Here is a 21,165-nt window from a genome sequence, read left to right as displayed (position 1 = left end):
ATTCGTTATAGCATATCCCACTGTATAAGTTTTATCCAGTAATAACAAGGTCAACAATTCTTCAGGTCTAATACAGTACTGTATTGTTAACTGAATTGGTAAATACAAAAATAAAAACCCAGTATATTCAAAAGTAAATTTTTGATACAGATACAGTACACCCAGATAAGTGCATTTCTTCAATTTGGCAGTCTATTTTCATATATCCAAATATTTCATTGAGTGTCTCTTTGCCAAAAGCATTGGTTAAGTACAAAAGCTGTCCATACTAAGCCCAAATCCTAGGGGTTAACAATGTAGTGTCATTATGGCCTGATGATTTCGGTGAGTAATAATTCATGACTGGTAATAATGTAATGTACAATTTGATGTACTCATGGATATATATTTAGAGACCAGAAAATTGCTTCTGAAATACCAATAACTATAATTAATTTCTTAAAATCTTACTGTTCAGAGGATTTAGAAATAAAACAAATATGTATATTCAGTGTTATTCTCTATTTACTAAGGAAATCACACAACTCTACACTGGGGAGACACCACAGGGGCCAGATGAGAAATGAATGTGCTTTGCTCAGTACAACTGGTTTATAATCAAACCAGTCCAAAGTTGTACATCACATCACAATAATTCAAGAATGGCAAGGAGAGGACAATACACCTGCAACATTTCAGGTTGTGGACAAACTTTCAAGCCATTACTTGAAAATTTTTTCACTGTTTAATAGGGAATTCTGAAGAATCAAATAAATCTATTGGTAACTCATAAAATTAATACAGTATGCAAATGATGAGAAAAAAGCTGGTTAATGGCCTACAGTAGTAAACCACAAGAATATCTAAACAGTGGCTTAAAGGGGCAGCAGTCTAACAAAGCCACACCTTTACCTGGCTCAACGAGAATAGCAAAATGATCCTCTGGGAGAGAAGATGATTCTGATAGCAGTTAGTTATTTGTTTAATTCCCAGATAAAAAAATAATCTTGAGTATATGTCAAGAATAACCAAAATTATTGGAATGAAAAGTTCTGAATGGCAATGAGAATTTTAGCAGCAGCAGCCAGAGGCACCTTTGCACTCTCAAAACTACCCAACTTAACCAAAATAAGATCTTGGTGTAAGAACAGGGCAGTTTTCCTGAGATATGTACAGGTAAATTCACAGGCCATTTATCAGCAAAGTTCTTCCACGCAATACTTTAAAGGCTTAAATAACACTATCTACAGAATCAAATGTTATAACAATTTTCACAAATGTCCATCATTAGTGGACTATTTTCTATTGCCACAACACAATACTGTTAAAATAGCTTGCATTGACTAGACATAAAGTACCACTGTAACCACAAAAAACACATGAGATGCCTATTTTTGTGTACTGACTAAATAACAGAAAATATGCAGTTAAACTATGAACACCTTCCAACACTTAAGATTGTTTTGAAACTTCTGGCAAATATTGTGACTAGAAAAAAGAGAGAAATTGTAAGGTATATAAATAAATAAATAAATAAATAAATAAATTAACTGAACATGACTAAAAGTGAACACCATAAATACCTTTTGTACAAACTAACATACATTAAAATACAACTAAGTTGTTAATAAATATTAAATATTCCGTAAGCTAAACAAATTATATATTATAATAAATAATTAAGTACTAAGTGGGCTTTGGCTTCCATTTGATCTGAAGATTCAGAAACTTAAGTAATGGGCCATCATATTTCTTTCTCACTGTAGACGGGAGAATCTCTTCTAATTCTTCTTACATAAACTATGAAATCTCAATATCTAATTCTATACAAATATTGCACCAAGTTGTTTGCTGAGTATTCTTGGATAAGTATTTGTAGTTGAACAATAGGATTCTGTACTAAGATATCACATCTGAGTCTACTAAACAGAACAACATTGTGACAAATTACTGATTTTCTCTCAACCATTGCATTATTAAAATATTGTTGTCTTAACTGTTCATTGCACTGTCCAACATACACCACTGTACATTATTATCTCAGACTTTCAGGTTTTCCATAACATACATCAATTGCATTGAGCAATATTTCATGACTAGCATAATTTTATGGATTTACTGAGAACTATATGACTGGCACTAGCACTAACATTCCTATTATGACTAGAATATAACTTCTGTAAGTTTATCACTTAGCCATTTCACAATGGACAGATCAAATTTTATTAACATTTTCTAACAGAAAATATCTGAATACTGATGGATCTTGTTAATAAAGTGAACAATATCGTTGTCTGGACCATGTACAGTACAGTACAGTATAAAATAACAGCAAAAACCAGGTTCCTATGCAAAAATTGACTACCCAGGTACAGATAACATGATAAGGTCAGAAACCTGTGCTCTGTTTCCAAATACATACAGTACATGGTATATAAACGGTGGGGGGACTGGCTTACAAAGAAATTCTCTATTAGCCTCTGAACTGAGAGTTGTCAATAAAAATATATTTTATTAAATGTAAACTGAATATTCATAGAATGCAAGCTGGTACATTTTTGATGTTTGTTAATGCATGTCTTTTCAGCAGAAGTGTAACATTTATAAGTGTCCTATTTGAAATAGAAGCACATTTATATACACAAATAAATTACAGCTAAACAGTCATTGGGGAAGAGTGTTAACATTACTTCTACAGTGTTAATGTCATAACTGAATCCTTTTAACACACAGCTTTATCAGATCACTGTCAACTTGAAATTTATTTCATACACTTCACTCATTCCCATACAGTATTACAAATGCCACAATACATGAGTATTTGAACTAACATAATTCAATATTATTTGACCTACCATAACTTAATTCAATCTTCTTGTTACCTGACCCTATTTAAATTGAACTAAAAGCCTTGAAGTGCATAATTTCAATTGGTCATAGTCTCTAAGGCAAGTAAGGCTGGTTGTAATAAAATACCGAGCAGTGACAATGAACTAACCTACACAATCAGAAAAGAAAAAGAAATTGTCACATAAGCAAAGGCTACCCAAAGATATTTTGTTCTCTCCCCTCCAGTAGGTAAGTTCTGCAGCATGGTTAGGTCATGCCATGTACATATTATACAAATACAGTACATTAATAATACCCTCAGTCAAGTGAATATGAAAGCACTATAAATGAAGACTTTTTCAAAGTACACTTCCTTTTTCAAATTACAATACTGAAGTGATGTTCACATTCAAGATCTGATATAGGTTACACCCATATCCTGAAAGTAAGGATTACTACAACAATATTATATGGATCTACTGTTGTTACAGATAACTTCTTTTGTGTTCTAATTGACTTCAAATTTAAAAAGAAATTGGACAACAGCTTCTTCTATTTCTACATTATCGAGTTTTCCAAACATTGAAAAGCAGTAGTATATATGTCTGCATATGAAAATATACATCAATATACTTACTTTGAAAGTACTGCTGTTCCACATTATGAAAAATAACAAAGATCTTCAACACCAGCATAGATTCCTTCAGGATTTTATAAAGGATAAAATATCACTTGCTTTTGTCTAATTCCATAGAGCAATTCTTTCCATTTTAATATAGTTTATCTCTGCTAACCTTGTGATGAGTCACTAGAAGCTTCACCTTTTTTTTTGCATTATATGAATTTTTTTTCTTTTTTCATTTTTTTACAAGACAAGTAAAGCGTTCTAGCTGATTACCTACTGTAGGAGGGAGAACGAGTACGGCTCCACGATCTGCTACGAGTTCTGCTGCGACTGCGACTGCGCGACCACCAAGATGACTCGGAGGATGATGGGGAGGGAGGGGGCGTTGGCCGGTGATAGGGAACAGGTCGTTTCCTTGCACTGTTTTGTGTGGTTTGTGGAGTTAGTTGTATTAGCAAGGTTAGTGGTATTTTAGTACAGCATATACAGTATCAAGGAGATATTGAAATAAGCACTACACATTCCCTACAAGTTAGTAATTAATAATGGATTAGATATGAAACTGGGGTGTTATTAAGTACAATAAATAGTAAAGATTAAATATATCAATAATGATTATATGTGAAATGTTATGAAAACAGACACATTAATAAATTCCAGTAAATAATATTGTTTTACTTACAATAATAACGCCACCATTTACTATACTGCATACAGGAATTAACTTACACCTGTCTGCAGGCATATAATAAAACATGTTTCAGTCTTACCTGTTACATTAAGAAAAAACACTTTTCACAACTCTGCCTTCTTTCCCATACTGTATATTTTACTTGATTACACTAATCTTTATAATTTTTTCTCTAATACTGTACTGTATCTTCAACCTCTGCTTCAGATGTGGGTAAACTTACTGCCTAGTGGGTCACATTAGAAGATGCAAATGGTTTGACAGGCTGGATCAGAGCCAACTTAGACAACTACAGTTAACTCTTATATTGATCATTAATATGATGTGGTTTGAGGTTAAAATATATTTACACATTAAACTATACTAAAGTAATCCCTATGCAATTCAGCATGTCTGAATTTTGAATCCCCCATAATTTGTAATGTTTTGGTGGCTCCAAAATCCAACACATTTTCCCATATTTAGTATGGTGTACAGGTGTACCCTGATAACCGAAGCAAAAAAGTCATTGGTTAGTGAATCACCGGTTATCGAAGCAATTAATCCCAAATGCACATAACACATTCAGGGGGTTAGGAATCGGCCACCCTCCAAAAAACTCCCATCTACCCTTGATATATCTCTGCCGTGCACACTGTCAAGCAAGAAAATAAATCAGATATACAGTATAAAGTAAACATAATTAGCCTTAAATAAGCAATGTAAAGCATAAACTGAGACGTATTTACCTGTGCTAAGGAGGGTAGAGACAGTCTAGGGTGGCAAGTTCAAGTCTTTACCAATCTTTGCTGATCCATCACTACTCTTATTATGCCTTATTACACCTTATCACATCACACCAAGCTGCCTCCAAGAGGAACTATCACTGGGGAATTTAGGCATGATTGCATAACACACGAAGTTGGAAATAACGACAAAACACGAAGTCAGAGACACATGGTAAGTATAAACAAGAGCAAAGATGGCGGGAATGAGTCAGAGGCAGTTGCAAGAATTCGCACCACACCAACGCCCAGCAAATTCAAAACAACTCTACCTCTCTTCACCTGATCGTCAGATCTCTGGGGTATTAACAAAACTCGTGGGGTATTTCCCCTATATATAACTGTCATTTATGCGATTATGTGAAGCAGCGGTTATTGGTGCATCAATTTTTGGTGTATACCTGTAGTTATAGGGTAAGCTGGGGGGTTATTTTGTCAGACAGCAACCTAACTCCAGTATTCCCATAGGCTCCATCATCTATAGATTTGTGGTATTTTCAAAGAACATACTCCCACGGAGGGTAAACTCTTATAATACAAGTTATTCATCTAAAATATATTCAATGTCTTCTCCTGGCTTGGAGTTGCACACTATAAATGTACATGAAACACCTGGCCTTGGAAGTAGAGTACAATACAATACAGCGTATTATAAAACATTTGCTCATGTCTCATGTCTTACCTCATTCATTACAACATTTTTTTCTTCTTTTTATCTTCAGACTTAGCTTGCATCTCAATTCAAGAACCTCCTGTTATATAATAAAGAAATCAAACAACAAAAGCAACTTACCAACTACAGTACTACTAGTAAGAACAGTACAGATCTAAAAAGTAGCCATTATTTACTTGTGCTGTTCATTGATGAATACTGTTAAATAAAGTGAAATAGAATATATCAATACCTTTACTTGTTCAAAATATAACATGCATACAGTGCTAATAAAAATGTGTAAAAAAAAATGAGGGTAGCCACTGGAGTGAATACATAAGTAAGCATACTGAAGAAAATTAAAAACAAATATAATCCAATAAAGTCAATAACATTCCCACTCCCCACACATACACTAATACAGAGACATACAATTATTGTACTGTATATCAATCACAAATTACATACACACCCCCTGCCTCACAGTCTGTACAGTATATGTAAGTGTGAATGATATTACCCTTAGAGAGGTTCTCACCAAATTCCAGTTTGTAATTAAACTGCAGAGTTCTGAACACAATCAGGTAAATCAAGAATGCAACACCTGGTAGAGAAAGACTGTCTTGCAGATATAATTAAAACAGAACTATAAACAAAGAAATACAGAAATCCTACTTGTAATTTAATATTAGAGAATACATTAATCCTATACAGGTACCAGGTACTTTATTTCTTGTGTTGGATAGGGGAGCATTAATAAGCATCAAATGACTTTGATCTTCATATCTAAAATATAGTGCTGGGGTTCTTTTTTTTTCAAAACAGTTTGGTACTCATATAAAGTACCTTATATCAGGCACCCTACAAACAAATATATTAATTATCATTTTTCATCATCTTGTTAGTGAAGATGACTGTTACATCTTCACACACACACCGGTTTATCACATAGGATTTTATGGGTTCTGTAATTGAGGCTTTACCATAAATGTAATTTTGAGATACTGGTATTCCCATATTCTCTAATCACTTATCCATTATATGGTATATTTACTTAAGCCTATATGTCACAGGAAGGCTGTGCATATGAAGCCTGAAAAAGCCTGGGGAGGCAGATATGAAAGTGATGTTCAATGATTTCTGGAAGTTAGGCAATTACAATATCCAGAATGACTACCCCGGTATCTCCAAAACCAGGTGTCGAATGCAAAGGTAAAGAGGAGCCATGTCGAGGGAGAGCATGTCAGCTGTTAGCATGAATCACATATGTACTCCATCACCAGTCACCAGATGAGTCCAGGTGCAAAAAAAGGCTGTTTATTGTAGTGCATCCTGTGGTCAGCATCCTCGACTCGCAAGCGACCCGAGTTCGATCCTCGGGCAGGGTGAAACTATGGGCAAGTTTCTTTACGCCATTTACCTCTGTCTTTCCAGCAGTAATTGGGAACCTGGATGTTCATCGATTTGCGGATCGCATTCCAGGGTAATGGTTAGCCAGTGCAGTTGGCGAGTTGTCCAGTCTTCTCGGACTATTCGTTGACACTGGGTCATGCAGCTTGTTAACTTGGGGTGTGGTTGTTGTGTTGGTGACAGCTTCTACACCTTAACAAATTCACGCCGAGGAGGCCCTTGGGCCAGCCATCCTCGATTTCGAGGGGCTTCCATTATTATTCTCTATTACTGTATTCTTGTTATTCTACTCTTCATTTGGTCTCATATAAAAATTAATAATTAACCACTTAAGTATGGGGCTTCTCTGTGCTGAATAAAATTGTCTGATGTTAGACAAATAAAACATTAAAAGAGACACCCTTCAAGTGAAGGGGTTATTGTCCCATATGAGCATAACATTATTACCCATTATAATACAGTACAGTAAAAACATTAAGGGAACATTAATGAAAATAATGTGTAAGGTTTCATGAGAGTAAAGACGAGTATTAGTTGTGGTGTTGGGTGACAGTCTGATGGAGGCATACTAGTCAGCACACGGAAACTTTATACATCCATCTCTTGAAATGTCAGTTTTTGTATTGTAACAAAATACACAGTGATCCCACACAGTTTGGGGGTACAGTATTTTCATAATGGAAGGGTCAATAAAGCACAACATTTACATTTTGTTGCAAACCTCCTAACTGAATGCTGCACTTCAACTATTGTTCTTATAGCTCATTAAAGTTGCTAAAATATAAACTTAATATGACAATTAACTTAAATAAAAAGAGTATGAAACTGAGTGTTTTTGCACAATTTAATATCACAGACTTGCTACCTTTCCACACAAATTAATATCAGGGAATTAATAAATCATGGACCAAGATCCTAACTTATCTTAACCTAACCTAACCAAGCCTACCCCTTACCAAACATACAGTTCTAACACACTGTACTGTATATGAAAATCTCTATGGTCTGGTTTTCAGTTCTGATATTGGGATAAATTTGGTCCCTAAAATAATCCTTCTCAATGATCCTGCTCTGTGCATCATGTTTCTTACCCAGTCTCAGTACATCTCCATATGCACAATTTCAACAATTTACTCAGTGTACAATATTATAATCTCAATTTCCAATACTACAGTACATATTCATTACCATACTAATAACTAGGGCAGTACTCCCTCCTCCCATTACATCAGCAATTATACTGAAGAACCAAGTGAATATTCCCAACAGAGCCCAATGTTAAACTTATGACCCATGTTGATGCATCATCACCACCAACACCACCTCCAATTCAATCTCTATTTCTTTCCTTATTTCAACCATTTATCCCTCATTGCTCTACAAACTCTACTACAGTATTTCAGTGATATTTTTTTTAAGTGTTTTGGAAGACTTCAAGTTGTTCAATTACTGATAAATACACCTAGATAAAGATCATTCATATATCAGAAATTTAACTCAGTAAACAACAAAAAGTACCTGCAGCTATTATGTGGTGGTTGTATTGGATTTATTGTCAAAAACAAAAGAAAACTCCAAAGTAATAATAATAAGATGTGCTGATGAGGTTATCAGCTTAAGCATAATCCTTGGCCATCTGTCAGTTTGTAAATACTGTAGAGTCCAATCCTCAACATCTGTAAGCAACTATACAAAGAGAAGGTACAGACATCTGCATAGCAAAAAATAAAATAACAGATCAGAGCAAAATAAATAATAGTATAGCATCTTAACACATAAAATATATATACAGTATATATACTGTATATATATATAAATATACTGTATATATATATATATATATATATATATATATATATATATATATATATATATATATATATATATATATATATATATATATATATATATATATATATATTATCTACAATGACATGCTAAAATAAATATTTACTTTGTGTATAATTATGCAAGCAGAAATAAAAATTTAAAGAAATACTTTCTACTTTAACTTGACTTTTATACAGTAAAAATGTAAATAACATAAAAATACTATTAAAACTTTAAATACTAAGACTCAACAAAACATAACATGTACAGGATGCAAACCTTAAGTATGTACTTACTGATCTTTAACTAGATACAAGACTACTAAATTCAAGTGAGCCATGATGCAACATAAGTAACGTGACTAAACAGGTTATTAATTACAAAGATAAACTTACCTGGTGATCCTTCTTTTGTCCAAGAATGATGGGGATCCTCTCCTGCGTGGGATGGACAGTGATCGGGATCGAGATCTCGTCCTTGAACGGGATCTTGAGACTGATCGACTATAATGGCCATATGACCGAGACCTAGATCTTGACCTTGTCCGTCTTGATCTTGACCTGGAATGTGACCTGGATCTGGAATATGACCGTGACCTTGACCTTGATTGTGGGGAATTGGACCTTGAATGTGAATGTGACCGAGACCGAGAACGAGGGGAGCGAGACCTGGTGTGAGAATAAAAAATTATATCTCTTAAGAGAAGCATCAATATGCACTGTTTAATATTTTGGAATGAAAGTCCATTAATTTACTATAATATGCATACTGTATACCGTACAAGCATATTGTACTGTACATACATCTTTGTACAGTACAGTGGTCCTCGGTTAACGAGCACAATTCGTTCCAGAAGGTTGCTCGTTAACCGAAAAACTCGTTAACCGAAACCATTGTTTCAATGGATTTTTGGGTAATTGGTTCCAGCTCACCAAAAATTGCCTGAAATCAACAAAAATAGTAGTAAAGTACACTTACTTTGAGGTGTGTATGTAGAAGGCTCCTGGATGATGATGATGATGGGAATTAGAATAGGGGTGGAGGAGAAGGGAGAAGAGAAGGCATTGGGGTGGAAGAGAAGTCATCCCATGGTGCCATTTCACCCATAAAATTTTAGTTCTCTTGGTGTAATTCATGATTATTTTCTTTAAATCAACACTGCACTGCATTATATATTGTCAATATGTAAAATAAATTTCAAATTGACCAATAATTTGCTTGGAAACACAGAAAAAAGGGTTTGGTTGAAGAGAGTCTCAAGCAAGATGTTACCTCCACTGAAAAGACACAGAGACTGACGCCTGTTTGGTATGTTGACAGGCTTTTTGGCGAGCATAAAACTAGTTTCCTGTACTTCAATTATGTTCAATAATTGTTAAAATTACTAAAAAATTTAATATTAAACTTTTAAAATTGTTGAATAGTATAAACTTCTTGATATTTACTAAAATAGTAAGGAATTTAAGCCCTAGAACCGATTACTGAACTGTATTGGCGGACTAATACTACAGCTGGTGGACCACCAAATGCAAGCGAAAACATGTGGAGGGTCGCTCGTTAAAAACTCGTTAATCGAGGGATAGCTCGTTAACCGAAGTTAAGAATCTTATGGAAGGTAAATTGTTAACAGAAATCTCGTTAACTGAGGGATCACTGTACTGGACAGCATCTCATTATATTGTACTGTAACACTTATTGTTCTGGAATAAAAAATAATAATGCCTATGAAATATATACTGTACAGGTACTTGTATCTATTCTATTTCTGTTACTATCTATTTCATAAAACTTTTGCTGCCACATACACTATTTTTTCAAGAAGGCAGCCAAGAGGAGTACTAATGTTACTGACAAGGAACCATCAAGGCTTTAAAATCTTGTGGCAAAACCACCAACCAGACTGTGCCATTGTATCAAAGATCCTGAATGACAAACAGCATTACTGTATATGACAACCATTACCTCGGACCTTTGGCTTAATTTTACCAATATTAATTTCAAAAGTTATGCGAACACAATCATACTATTTCAGTACTGTAATACAAATAAATACAAACAAAAAGAAGTGTATTTAATCAGACAAAAATTATTTATGAACTCTACTTCTCACAAAGTCTCATGACTTGTGAGAAGCTGCTGGGAAACAAATATCTTCATTTAACTTGTTTTTAGGGAATAAAAGGACTGTTTTAATTTACTTATTTTAAAGTATGCATACAGCAATACTGTCTTTATTTTATTATTTAAGAACTAGAACCAATGTTCAAGTGAATTTGAGTGGGTGTGCAGAAGTAAAACTTGATGTAGTCTATTGGTAGGACTAAGGTAACATATGGATGACCTTAGGAAGAAAATTTAACCTAAACTAGTGCCTTAGAAAACAGAAAATCCTCAATAACTCCCAGATATAAGAGTCTATGTCTGCAATAATACAGGGTTTCCTGTAGCACAGGGCATCCACTTTCACAAAAATTTAATATTGAAAAATTACTCTATGCCTCATGAATATTTAGGCATGAAAATCTGTTTTAAATAAAAGGCTTGAAACCTATGAGTGTAACTTATAACAGCAACTTGCATTTAGAATTGTCTGCTAAATGTTGAAGTATGAGCAATATAACATAGGAAAATAAATATTGCTATTGTTAAAATAAAAAAAATATCTGATCATACAGTACCAAATATGAAAAAATAAAGGCATTCATTAAGAACAGATAAGGAATAATAAGTATATTATGACAGTAAAAACCCAGTAATGATGGATTCTGTCATTACATAATCCCCATCAGACCATTCACTTTTGGTGTTGTATGGATTCATCAGGAAAAATAGTGAAAAAACCATGGAGGATGTGGCTAGTCAATCCCTGACCTTTGTTACCAACTAAAAATTCATAACCTACTTCCATTAATCATATTACAGCAAAGTACAGTAATATCTCCATTAGCCAGAATCCCTCTTAACTAGAACTCTCTGATAGCCACAATTTAAATTTTCTCGGAAAATCATTTCCAAAACCGTAATTTTCTGGAAAATTACGGCTTTGGGACGAGGGATTTTTTTCAGGCTTTGAGAGAGTCGCCTCATTATCCAGAAATCTCTCATTCCCAGAAGTGCTCTGCACCAATTGTTCCGACTAATGGAGATATCACTAAGGGGAAAAAAAAAGGATAGAGGGCCTTGTACTATACCTGGGAGATCTAGAACGAGAAGTAGGTGAGCGCGAGCGTGGTGAAGGTGAGCGGGACCTTAATGATGGTGAGTGGGAACGTGACGAAGATCGCGAGCGAGAACTGCGGCTGCTGCGAGATGATGACCTTCCCCTGCTGGAGCTTCTGGAATACCTGCTATGAGCTGGAGACACCGCTGCTACACCACTGAAATGTCAAATTAATTGAAGCCTTTAATATGGTCAACCATAACTAGATTTATTATACTGTAATACATCAAACCTCAGATAAGAGATTACACAAATATAAATAAGGAGCAAAGATGACTACAATGGTGGGACCATAACACTAGAGAAATGTTATACTGAGTGTATATACAGTATACTCTTGATGAACAGTGTGAGAAATGACCATGGTAACATGGTTATTGATAACAAGGAAACGAAGGATGCCTTGGTGACTGAATTGACTCATACAATCATGATGGAATGTACTGTACTGTTCCAGATGACTCAAGGACAACTGTGATCATGAATACTTACAAGGGTAAAGGTGATGCACCTAAAGCTGCTAGATCAGGTTATGAAAGTTTTGAAAAGAGTGATTGAGAAACTGATATAAGGGAGAGACTGGACATAAACAAAATGCCTTTTGGACTTATTCCATGTAGGGGGACTAGAGGCAATATGTATGGCCAGACAGCCACAAGAGAAATATTTAAAGAAGGAAAGAAAATTTTTCATGAAGTAGTGAGGTGAGCAATGAGAAAGCTAAGCGTTGAGTACTGTACCTTGTTTAAAAGGTCATGGCATTATATGAGGGCTCAGAAAACCTGTGAGAATAAGTGGTGAGGAATTTGAGGTGAAAGTAGGGGTCTGTCTTGAGCCCCCTACTGTTTACCATGGTACTGGAAGCAATATCACAGGACTTTATGACAGGCCTGTTCTGGGAGTTGTTGCATGTTAATGACTTAGTGCTGATACCAGATAGTAGTGAAGAAGCAGTGGAGAAATTTAAGAATGGCCTGAAAGTGAATGTGGTGAAAACAAAAGTATTTTTAGTAATACAGGTGAGGGACCCATGATGGAAAGTGGAAAATGGACTTGTGCTGTCTTTAAGAAAGGAGTTTGTTGCAACTCAATGATTTGCAGTGAGTGTGAAAGGGAGTACACACGGGGCTAGAAAAATTCACCACTGAGGATATGTCCCTGGACTGTGTTGATGAGTTCTGTTAATTGAGTAACATGATCAGCACTGGTGGGGGTGCTGAATCCTGTTCGGTTGCAAGTCAGAAGTGACTGGAGGAATTTAGGGAACTGCTGGCTTTATTGATGGCAAGAGGACCTTTCCTCCGCATGAAAGGAAAAATGTCTGTGGCTGATGTGAGAAGTAAGATGATGTATGGCAGTGAAACATGGGCAGTTAAAGAGGATGGCATCAATAGATCTGAGCAAGATGAAATGAAAATAATGAGGTGGATGTGTAATGTGACACTAAAAGGCAGAATGCCTGGTTCAGAGCAAAGAGAGCATCTGGGAATTGAGAGTATTGACAAAGTTTTGCATAGAAGCAGACTGAAGTGCAATGGGCATGTGGAGAGAATGGAAGAGACCAATTGGATCAAGAAATGCATGAGCCTAAACTTGGAGGTAAGGAAAGTCAGGGATAAAACAAGAATGACATGAGGAGAAGTTGTATGAAATGGCATTAGAGTTAAAGACCTGACAAGTGAGGCTGCAAGAGACTGTACAGCATGGCAAGCTGCCATCAGGTAATTGCAGCTAACTCATACAAGCATAGAAAATGTCCATAAAACATTGATGATGATTGTGATGATAAGACTGTAGTTGACCTGTTGTACTATGCACCCCATTAGCCATTCCCCCAACAATCAAGAGGATAGGTCTAAAATGGTACTTATCCAAAAACTTCCCAGGACTACAAAGTCCATAAATGCAATGTTTTGTGTAGGCAACTGCCAGCAAATGTGTTAACAGAATGCTCTGGCTCCTTACTACAGGGGGGATGTTAATGATATGTGAGATGTCCTTTAGGAAGGCTGCTGTAGTTAGATGCTATACTCTTTAAGACTTTCACTCCAATCACAAAACCTAACTGCTGAAATTTAATGAATTCCATAGTCGCAATGAAATATTTGAATTTTCCTTTTTATGCCCTTCGATCAAAATCAAGGCATAATTAAAAAATCTATATGTATTTCCAGTATATGAACCAACTGTTTGTCCACACCCAAACTGGGTGGTCTCAATCTTAACACTTTCGCAGGCTGATGACGAATATTTTGTCATCCAAAAAATTCCTGTTAGCATTCCGAAAACGAAAATATCACCATCGACTTCAAAAATTCATCAAAATCTATTTATCGCTGGATTTTCATGGTTCAAGTCTCAAAATGCACACCATTGTCTTCCCATTTTTGCCACATAACTGTGGTGGACGTGAGGTGTTAGGACAACCACCCTGTCGGCCTGCAAGCATCAGTGTGTCCTAAGGATTTACAGCGCACAGACGCTACCCACTTTGTGATAATCACTCATACTTTTGTATGTTGGTTTTAGATTCAACTTTGTTTGTATAATAGTTCAGTGTTGTAGAGAAATCAATTGTGAAGAAATATACACACAAAAATTTTTTAATACAATGGAAAATGTGAGAAACAATAAAGAACTGCAAACATTTATCCAACGATTGTTGTCGGCCAAACACGCCTTGCCCACCTTGGGTGGTGGCGGCACACGCCCTGTGGGGCCTGAAAACGTTAATAAAGAAAATGGGACTTGTCCTACAGTTTATTCCTGGCAAATTACTAAAGAGTGGCAAACCAGATCGTCTCAGGTGATATCTGTTCCAAATAGAGAAGTGATTTTAATGTGGGCTTACATCATAGGACTGCACATATTGCTGGCTGGCATGCTTTCTGAGTGGGTGTTAAATCCAATCTCTTTCCCCTGGACTCTCTCTTGGTGACTGTCAGAACAGGCATGCTTCCATTGTTATATAATCAATAACTTCTAACATTCGTCTACAGGAGTACTTAGTGAGGGTGGATACATATTTTATGAACTGGAATGTATGACAACAGATCTACTTCTTCTCTCATCGATCCCATAAGCTTCTGATGGTACAGAAGCCGAGAGAGTTCTGGCAAGGTAGTCTGATTTCCTCAACTGGTTCTGGTCTGTTCAAATCCTATTCCACTTCTGGCTTCATCCCCGAGTCAAATAGTGGGAGAGGAGGTGGTCTGGTGTTGCTGCTATCAATTTCATAAACACCATATAGGGGATACTTTGAGAAGACCTTAAATTAGTGATGGTTAGGAGTAATGTTGTCAGTACCTAAGGCCACAAAGGTTATAATATGGGGACTAAGTTTTACCCTGTTTAGTGAATTTAATGTTAGCAAAACCATCAGTAACACCCTTTCAAGGCTAGTTGCTGGCCCTGTGTCTTAGTATAGTGTTGTCAAATGGGGAGCTCAAGAATTTATATTTCCTACAATTCATCTTGCATTAGAATGGTTCAATAAGACTACCCCCTTTAGGAGTATAAAAGACCCAAAACCTGAAACCTTTGGGTACTTTCTCCTCCATCTCCAGCTGCTTTGATATACAGAGCTGTTAATAGATCTGGTTTAGGAGATTCTAGCAGTGTTAATGGCTCAGCTTCATTTGTAAAGGCTTTTTTATATCCCTTAACCCTTTCACCGCGTGTCATGCACTTGCTATTTTATTCTGGCTACCGCCAGACGATTTTATTCAGCTTAGAGTAACCTACCGCTGTGAAAGGGTTAAGCTCAAAGGGTAAATTATTTATTTTTGTCCTTGTCTCAAATAGATGTTTCTATTCCTAGATGCCAAGTTCAGCTAAGATTCTGGGGTTTCTTAAAGAAGCACTTTCCCCAGGAGGAATGTTTCCCTAGTAATCAAGGGAAGTCTGGATTAACTCCAAGTCAGGAGTTAGTTTGTCATTCAGTGTTTGATATCTATATGTTAAACGGTTTCTTGTTTCTCTTATAAAAAAATAACACCTCTAGTAGATGGTGCATGGAAGGAGAGTAGTTCGTAAATGTAGGGTGATGGGAATGATTCAGTCTCTAGGCGCACAATTAAAATTGTCCTTGTTCCTTTCAGTGTACAGATAATACTGTACCTGTAACACTTACAATGAACAACAAGCCTAGACAATTATCAACGGTTATTCAGAAATATCCAACTGCATCTGTTTTGTTTGCAGATGTGTTACTTCAGCAGTCTAACAAGGGAATAGTGAGAGTCTGGTGCATTTTCTACTTTGACATAGGAACTGAGCTTGTACATCTTTATCATGTTTTCGATTGTAAGTTCCTGCATGGGATGTTTAGCAATGTGGAATTGTTAATATTGTTTCCAAGGTTTTATTTAATTAGTCTAGAAGCTTATCTGTTCTCAGAGCCAGGCAGACACAAACAGGGATGTTATACATAATTAGGTAATTAGTCAAAATACAGTACAGTACCAGCATCTGATTGAATGTTAGTTAAGGAGTCTTTCTCATGGATCTTCTCTTGGGATATCACAGATAGTTAGTCTGTTTGTAATGGTGAGCAACCAACAACTAGTTTATTAGTTGGTACTGTACTACTTCAGCTCTTGAAGAGCTTTTTTGGTTTTCATACTTTCTCCTCATTTTTGGGGAGGCTAGAGTACAGTTTTGACTGTTCAATAATAATAATAATAATAATAATAATAATAATAATAATAATAATAATAATAATAATAATAATAATAAGGAACTACAGTATCACAGTTCCATAAGTTAATTACCATGAAACAATTTTGGGGGGTCAAGCAGGTTATACAGTAGTTTCTTCCCCTCCCTTCACTTTGTCTTATCTTTTTCACTTTCCATATAAGGCTTTCAATGAAGAAATGCCTGTGGTTTTCTTCAGTTTTACAACTTTATTTTGGAGATTATAAAATATGTCATTCATTCTAAGTTTTTGTTCACATATAGAGCTCGCCTCCTGTTCCATGGGTCGGTGGTTCGATTCCCAGGCGCTCCCAGTTCACCCAGCTGTAAATGGGCACTAAGTTTCCAAGTTGGGGAAGTGAATGCAGTTGGGAGTAATACTGATCATGCTGCCTCCTTGTGTGCTGAAGCTTAGTATAGTGTCTGGTGTATCCACACTGCCTCTAACAGGCAATCATGCCTATGGAACCCACTTTTATGTTCACATTTTATGTTTTGAGGACATTCTAATCAATCACAATCTGTCAATACCTGTATTGTTTTCTTCTTTAATTAACCAATTTCCTTAGGGTATGACTCTTTTTTAATTACATCATCATCAATGTTTTACAGCTATTTTCCACAATAGCATGGGTTAGCCACAATTACCTGATGAGTGCTGTTGGGTAAAACTAGAATGGGATTGTCCCCCTTCCCCTCACCACAGGGGAATCTTAATGTAGCACAGTACAGTACAGGTATAAGGTTTCCTAGGTTTTTAAACACTGACAGTCAAAAGTTATCATCTGACACTCCTGGCCTGCACAACCATCACTCAACAACTCATTCAGTAAACAGGTGCAGGGTTACTGGATGTAGATTCTGCTAAGCCAATTCCAAGCATAATGTTGTGAAACTGTGTGCCAGTGATGTGTGGTCCAAAAGATTAGAAACAAATATGCATCTCCCCCTGAGGAGAGTTGCCATATCAGTATTTGGGACATTTTTTAATGCCACTTTCTCCTTTATCTACTTGACTTCAGATACATGGGTGGCCTAAAATGGACACAAACCATAAATGGTAGAGTGGTCCTGGAAGTCATGGGGTTCACTGTACATATACAGTAATTCACAAAACTCTAAGCCTCTCTCTATACAACCTGCAATGGGAAAATCAATGCTCCCACTTAAGACACAGTGGTTGTGACAGCATGATCCTAGGTTTACTGATGAAGCCCAACACTTAAATATCACAACAACAGCCAGACCAGCTCTCCAAGAGGGTTACAACCAAGTCCATTGGCAAAAATCCACTATGGTGACAGTTGCTTCTGCCATGCTTATGAAAACATTATCTATAGTGTTGAAGGATCACCTCAAAACTGTGAGTGTTTTCATACTGAGGACATTCTTATGGTAATAAAAAAATTTCCTGCGACTCATCTCCACCCACATACCCCATGTTAATACAGCCCTCTGTCTTAGGAGTCCACTAACCACAATGAAATGAAATATATCTACATTACAGTAACATAATGGCAGATCAACATTATCAATATTAACCTTTAAGCAAATACATTTATAACCACTCTTATTATTAATAATAATTATGAGTCTGTACATTCTCTGCAGCTACCTGTATCCATTTTATTTGTATCTGTCCACAAAAAAATGGACGGCCTGACAGTGACTGATTTGCAGTTTTATATATACAGTTGAGTCTGGATTTACGCGGTTTTGGTTTACGCGGTGCCTTGCCAGAATTGAAATGCTTGATTTACACGGCAAATTTGGTCATTTACGCGGGAAGCGGCACGGGCAGGGTGCGCACAAGGTCGCCCAGTCATCAAAACATTACCGAGTTCTTCACCCGCCACCCACCACAGCCGGCCCAAGTCAGTGATAGTGATAGTGAGGATATGGACTTATATGGACTTTGAGGGGTTTGACAAAGAGGTCCTGCAAGCCTCTGTGGTGGGTAGTGATACAGGTGAGGGCCAATAATCTGCCCTCTGCCTCGGAACCAACCCCCCATCCCCGTGTGCCCAGCCATCTTTTCTACTAATGTCAGTGTTAAAAAATCTAATATTATTGATATTTCTCTTAATAATTAATTGTGTGTGCATACCATCATAAAGTTAAGATGTTATTTTGACTACACATACAGTACTTACTGTATCGAACTAACTAATGAGTCATCCACATACAGAACAAATACTATCCAATACAATTCTATCTAAAAACTGAACTAGTTACAAGTCATGTGAAATGATGGCGAGAAAGTTGAGTGAAAAAATAATTATGTGTAATAATGGAACACAGATGTCTGTCATGAACATGAAATTATTTTCTTACCTTGAGTGTGGTACTGGAGACTTGTTGGTTGAAGGTCCTCCAGTATGGCGACCATTCTGTGGGAGACGTGGCAAATCTTGAGGTCCACAGCTCCGTACACTGGCTGACTCATTTGATCTTATCAAGGTGTCATTGATGTCTAATAGTTTAGCTGATAGAGACTGATTCTGACTCCACTTTGGGCTTTGTATATCTCCTAAAGTTTTACTTGGGCTACCTACTTTTGGTAAAGGGATTGACCCACAACTTGTAAGGTTCACCCTCATACTTTCATGAGATTCCTGTCCTGGAGAAACCCTGAGTGGAGACTTGCTAGCTGAGCGAGACAGAGATCTCAGCATAGAGGCCTCTGTAGAAGCAGTATATCTCTGTGATTTACAGTGTAAAGGTGAGAAGCTCAGGTCACTGCTGCTTTGCCTTTCACTGCCTGTGACCTCCAGTTTGGTAGCCTTCTCGGTTCCTTCGCACTCATGACCTTCCGTTGATCCTGGTATTGATGAAATCCTCCAAGGAGAATCAAGCTTCTGTTCCCCACTTCTGTTTCTACTTCTGCTCCTGCTCTTCTGTTTAATTATGTCTTGAACTTGATCTCTGTCTTGGAATAGGGATATACTGTTCTGATTTTCCGTTTGCTTGTCACTTTCCTTTTCTTTGTGACTTTCTCTCCCCCTGTTATTATCCCTCGGACTGGTTTTGGATGTCTGTTGGTTTGAGGACAGAGCATCTTGATGTCGTGCAGTGCGTTTATCTGGTGAGGATTCAACATCTGAACTGTGCTGCTGCTGCTGCTTCGTACGAGATCGTGGAGCCTCTGGAGAGCTGATAAGTACACAAAATACTATATCACTCTATCTAACATAAGATTTGAGTCATAATTAAAGCAGGACTATTTGCAAATAATATACTACTTATGAGGAAACTCAAGTAGAACAAAATATCTAGGGGAAAAAATAAAAAGAAAAAACTATGAAGTACACACATTCTTTATTGACTAAAGGTTACAACAGCCAAGTCGCTGTTATCCTGACAAATAAAATAAAAGGAAAAGAAATGGAAATATATTTTCCTTTTACAACTAAAAATAAGGGCAATACATTCTAACAACTTGACCAGCAGCACAAGTACCCACTCTAGTTTACTGATCTACATGAGCACCTGACTATAACTACTAAGCTAAGGTCATCAAACTTAATAGAAAAATAAAACTCCAAAGAGCAAACCATTTGTGTTCAAGTGTACAACTACTACTGTACTGTACATAAAATTAAAATTCAATTTCAGTAAAGATCCTTTTGATGAAGAGTGATAAAGTGTCTTGATTATTTTTGCTTTACACAACATGAATTACTAATAGCTTCATTACTTTAATGTGTAGTAAGGCTGGAGCCCCTCTCTTACTCCTTTTTGGTGTGGATTTGAGTTAACAGATGGCAAGATGATAAATATTATGCACCTCAGGTCTATGCCTCAAATACTTAAGACATATCTGCTAGTGATATGATCTGGTAGGTCAAATTCTACTGCAAACAACATTCTTCTCACCAAATATCTCTTACAGAAATAATCATTCAAAATTTGTTCCATATTAATATCATAAAAAACGCAAGATGACTTGTTTTCGCCATCACAATCTTTCCCCCGCTATGATACAGTACTGGGCTGATGGAATCAAAACTAAATAATGATTCTCACTCTCATTAACATTCTCAATAAAGAAATCAATACAAAGGTCTAGAAATTAAATCTTTGTTTTTCCCTTTTAGATGGTATTCTAGATACAAGAATAATATACACACCTTTTCCAATGTATTTAATATTGATCAGATAATTTAAACATAAACTGCCCCAAGAAGTAGTTCTGTGAGGTACATTCATATACACTGTGAGGTTGAAAGAAATGGATTTTCCTTATAAGACTGCTTATTAACATTATGACACTGAAAAATTCTGTATAACTAACACACTCATTCAATATACATATCTGAATTTCGAAATAATGATACAGTCATAATTCAAGAAATCCTAGTTATATCCAATCCTAATTAATACTAGTGATGAATTATCAAGAACTATGAATCAGTTTCTGTGACAGATAATATCAGTGCACTGGTAGACTGTGCGACGGGCTAGACG

At 36.2% G+C, this 21,165-nt stretch overlaps 1 protein-coding gene across 9 annotated transcripts in view; it reads right to left on the bottom strand.

Annotated features, from left to right (window-relative positions):
• Positions 1 to 482: 482 nt before the first annotated feature.
• LOC121864986 (serine/arginine repetitive matrix protein 2-like) overlaps positions 483 to 21,165 on the bottom strand; it is a 119,215-nt gene continuing 98,532 nt past the window's right edge. For 7 of the 9 annotated variants that reach the window (XM_042364238.1, XM_042364241.1, XM_042364246.1 and 4 more), the window contains 4 exons: positions 19,033 to 19,851; positions 11,972 to 12,157; positions 9,176 to 9,448; positions 483 to 3,853 (listed from right to left, as the gene is read on the bottom strand). In XM_042364238.1, the coding sequence (XP_042220172.1) occupies positions 3,703 to 3,853; positions 9,176 to 9,448; positions 11,972 to 12,157; positions 19,033 to 19,851 (1,429 nt within the window). In that variant the 3' untranslated portion in view covers positions 483 to 3,702. Of the gene's footprint in view, positions 3,854 to 7,113; positions 8,637 to 9,175; positions 9,449 to 11,971; positions 12,158 to 19,032; positions 19,852 to 21,165 lie in introns of those variants that run through there. The other 2 variants (XM_042364240.1, XM_042364239.1) reach the window with 2 other exon arrangements.

This window comes from Homarus americanus, unplaced genomic scaffold (genome assembly GCF_018991925.1).
Source record: "Homarus americanus isolate GMGI-L3 unplaced genomic scaffold, GMGI_Hamer_2.0 scaffold2539, whole genome shotgun sequence".
NCBI classification, from domain to species: domain Eukaryota; kingdom Metazoa; phylum Arthropoda; class Malacostraca; order Decapoda; family Nephropidae; genus Homarus; species Homarus americanus.
Note: the sequence above shows the minus strand (reverse complement) of the source record. Positions and strands in the feature narration are given on the sequence as shown.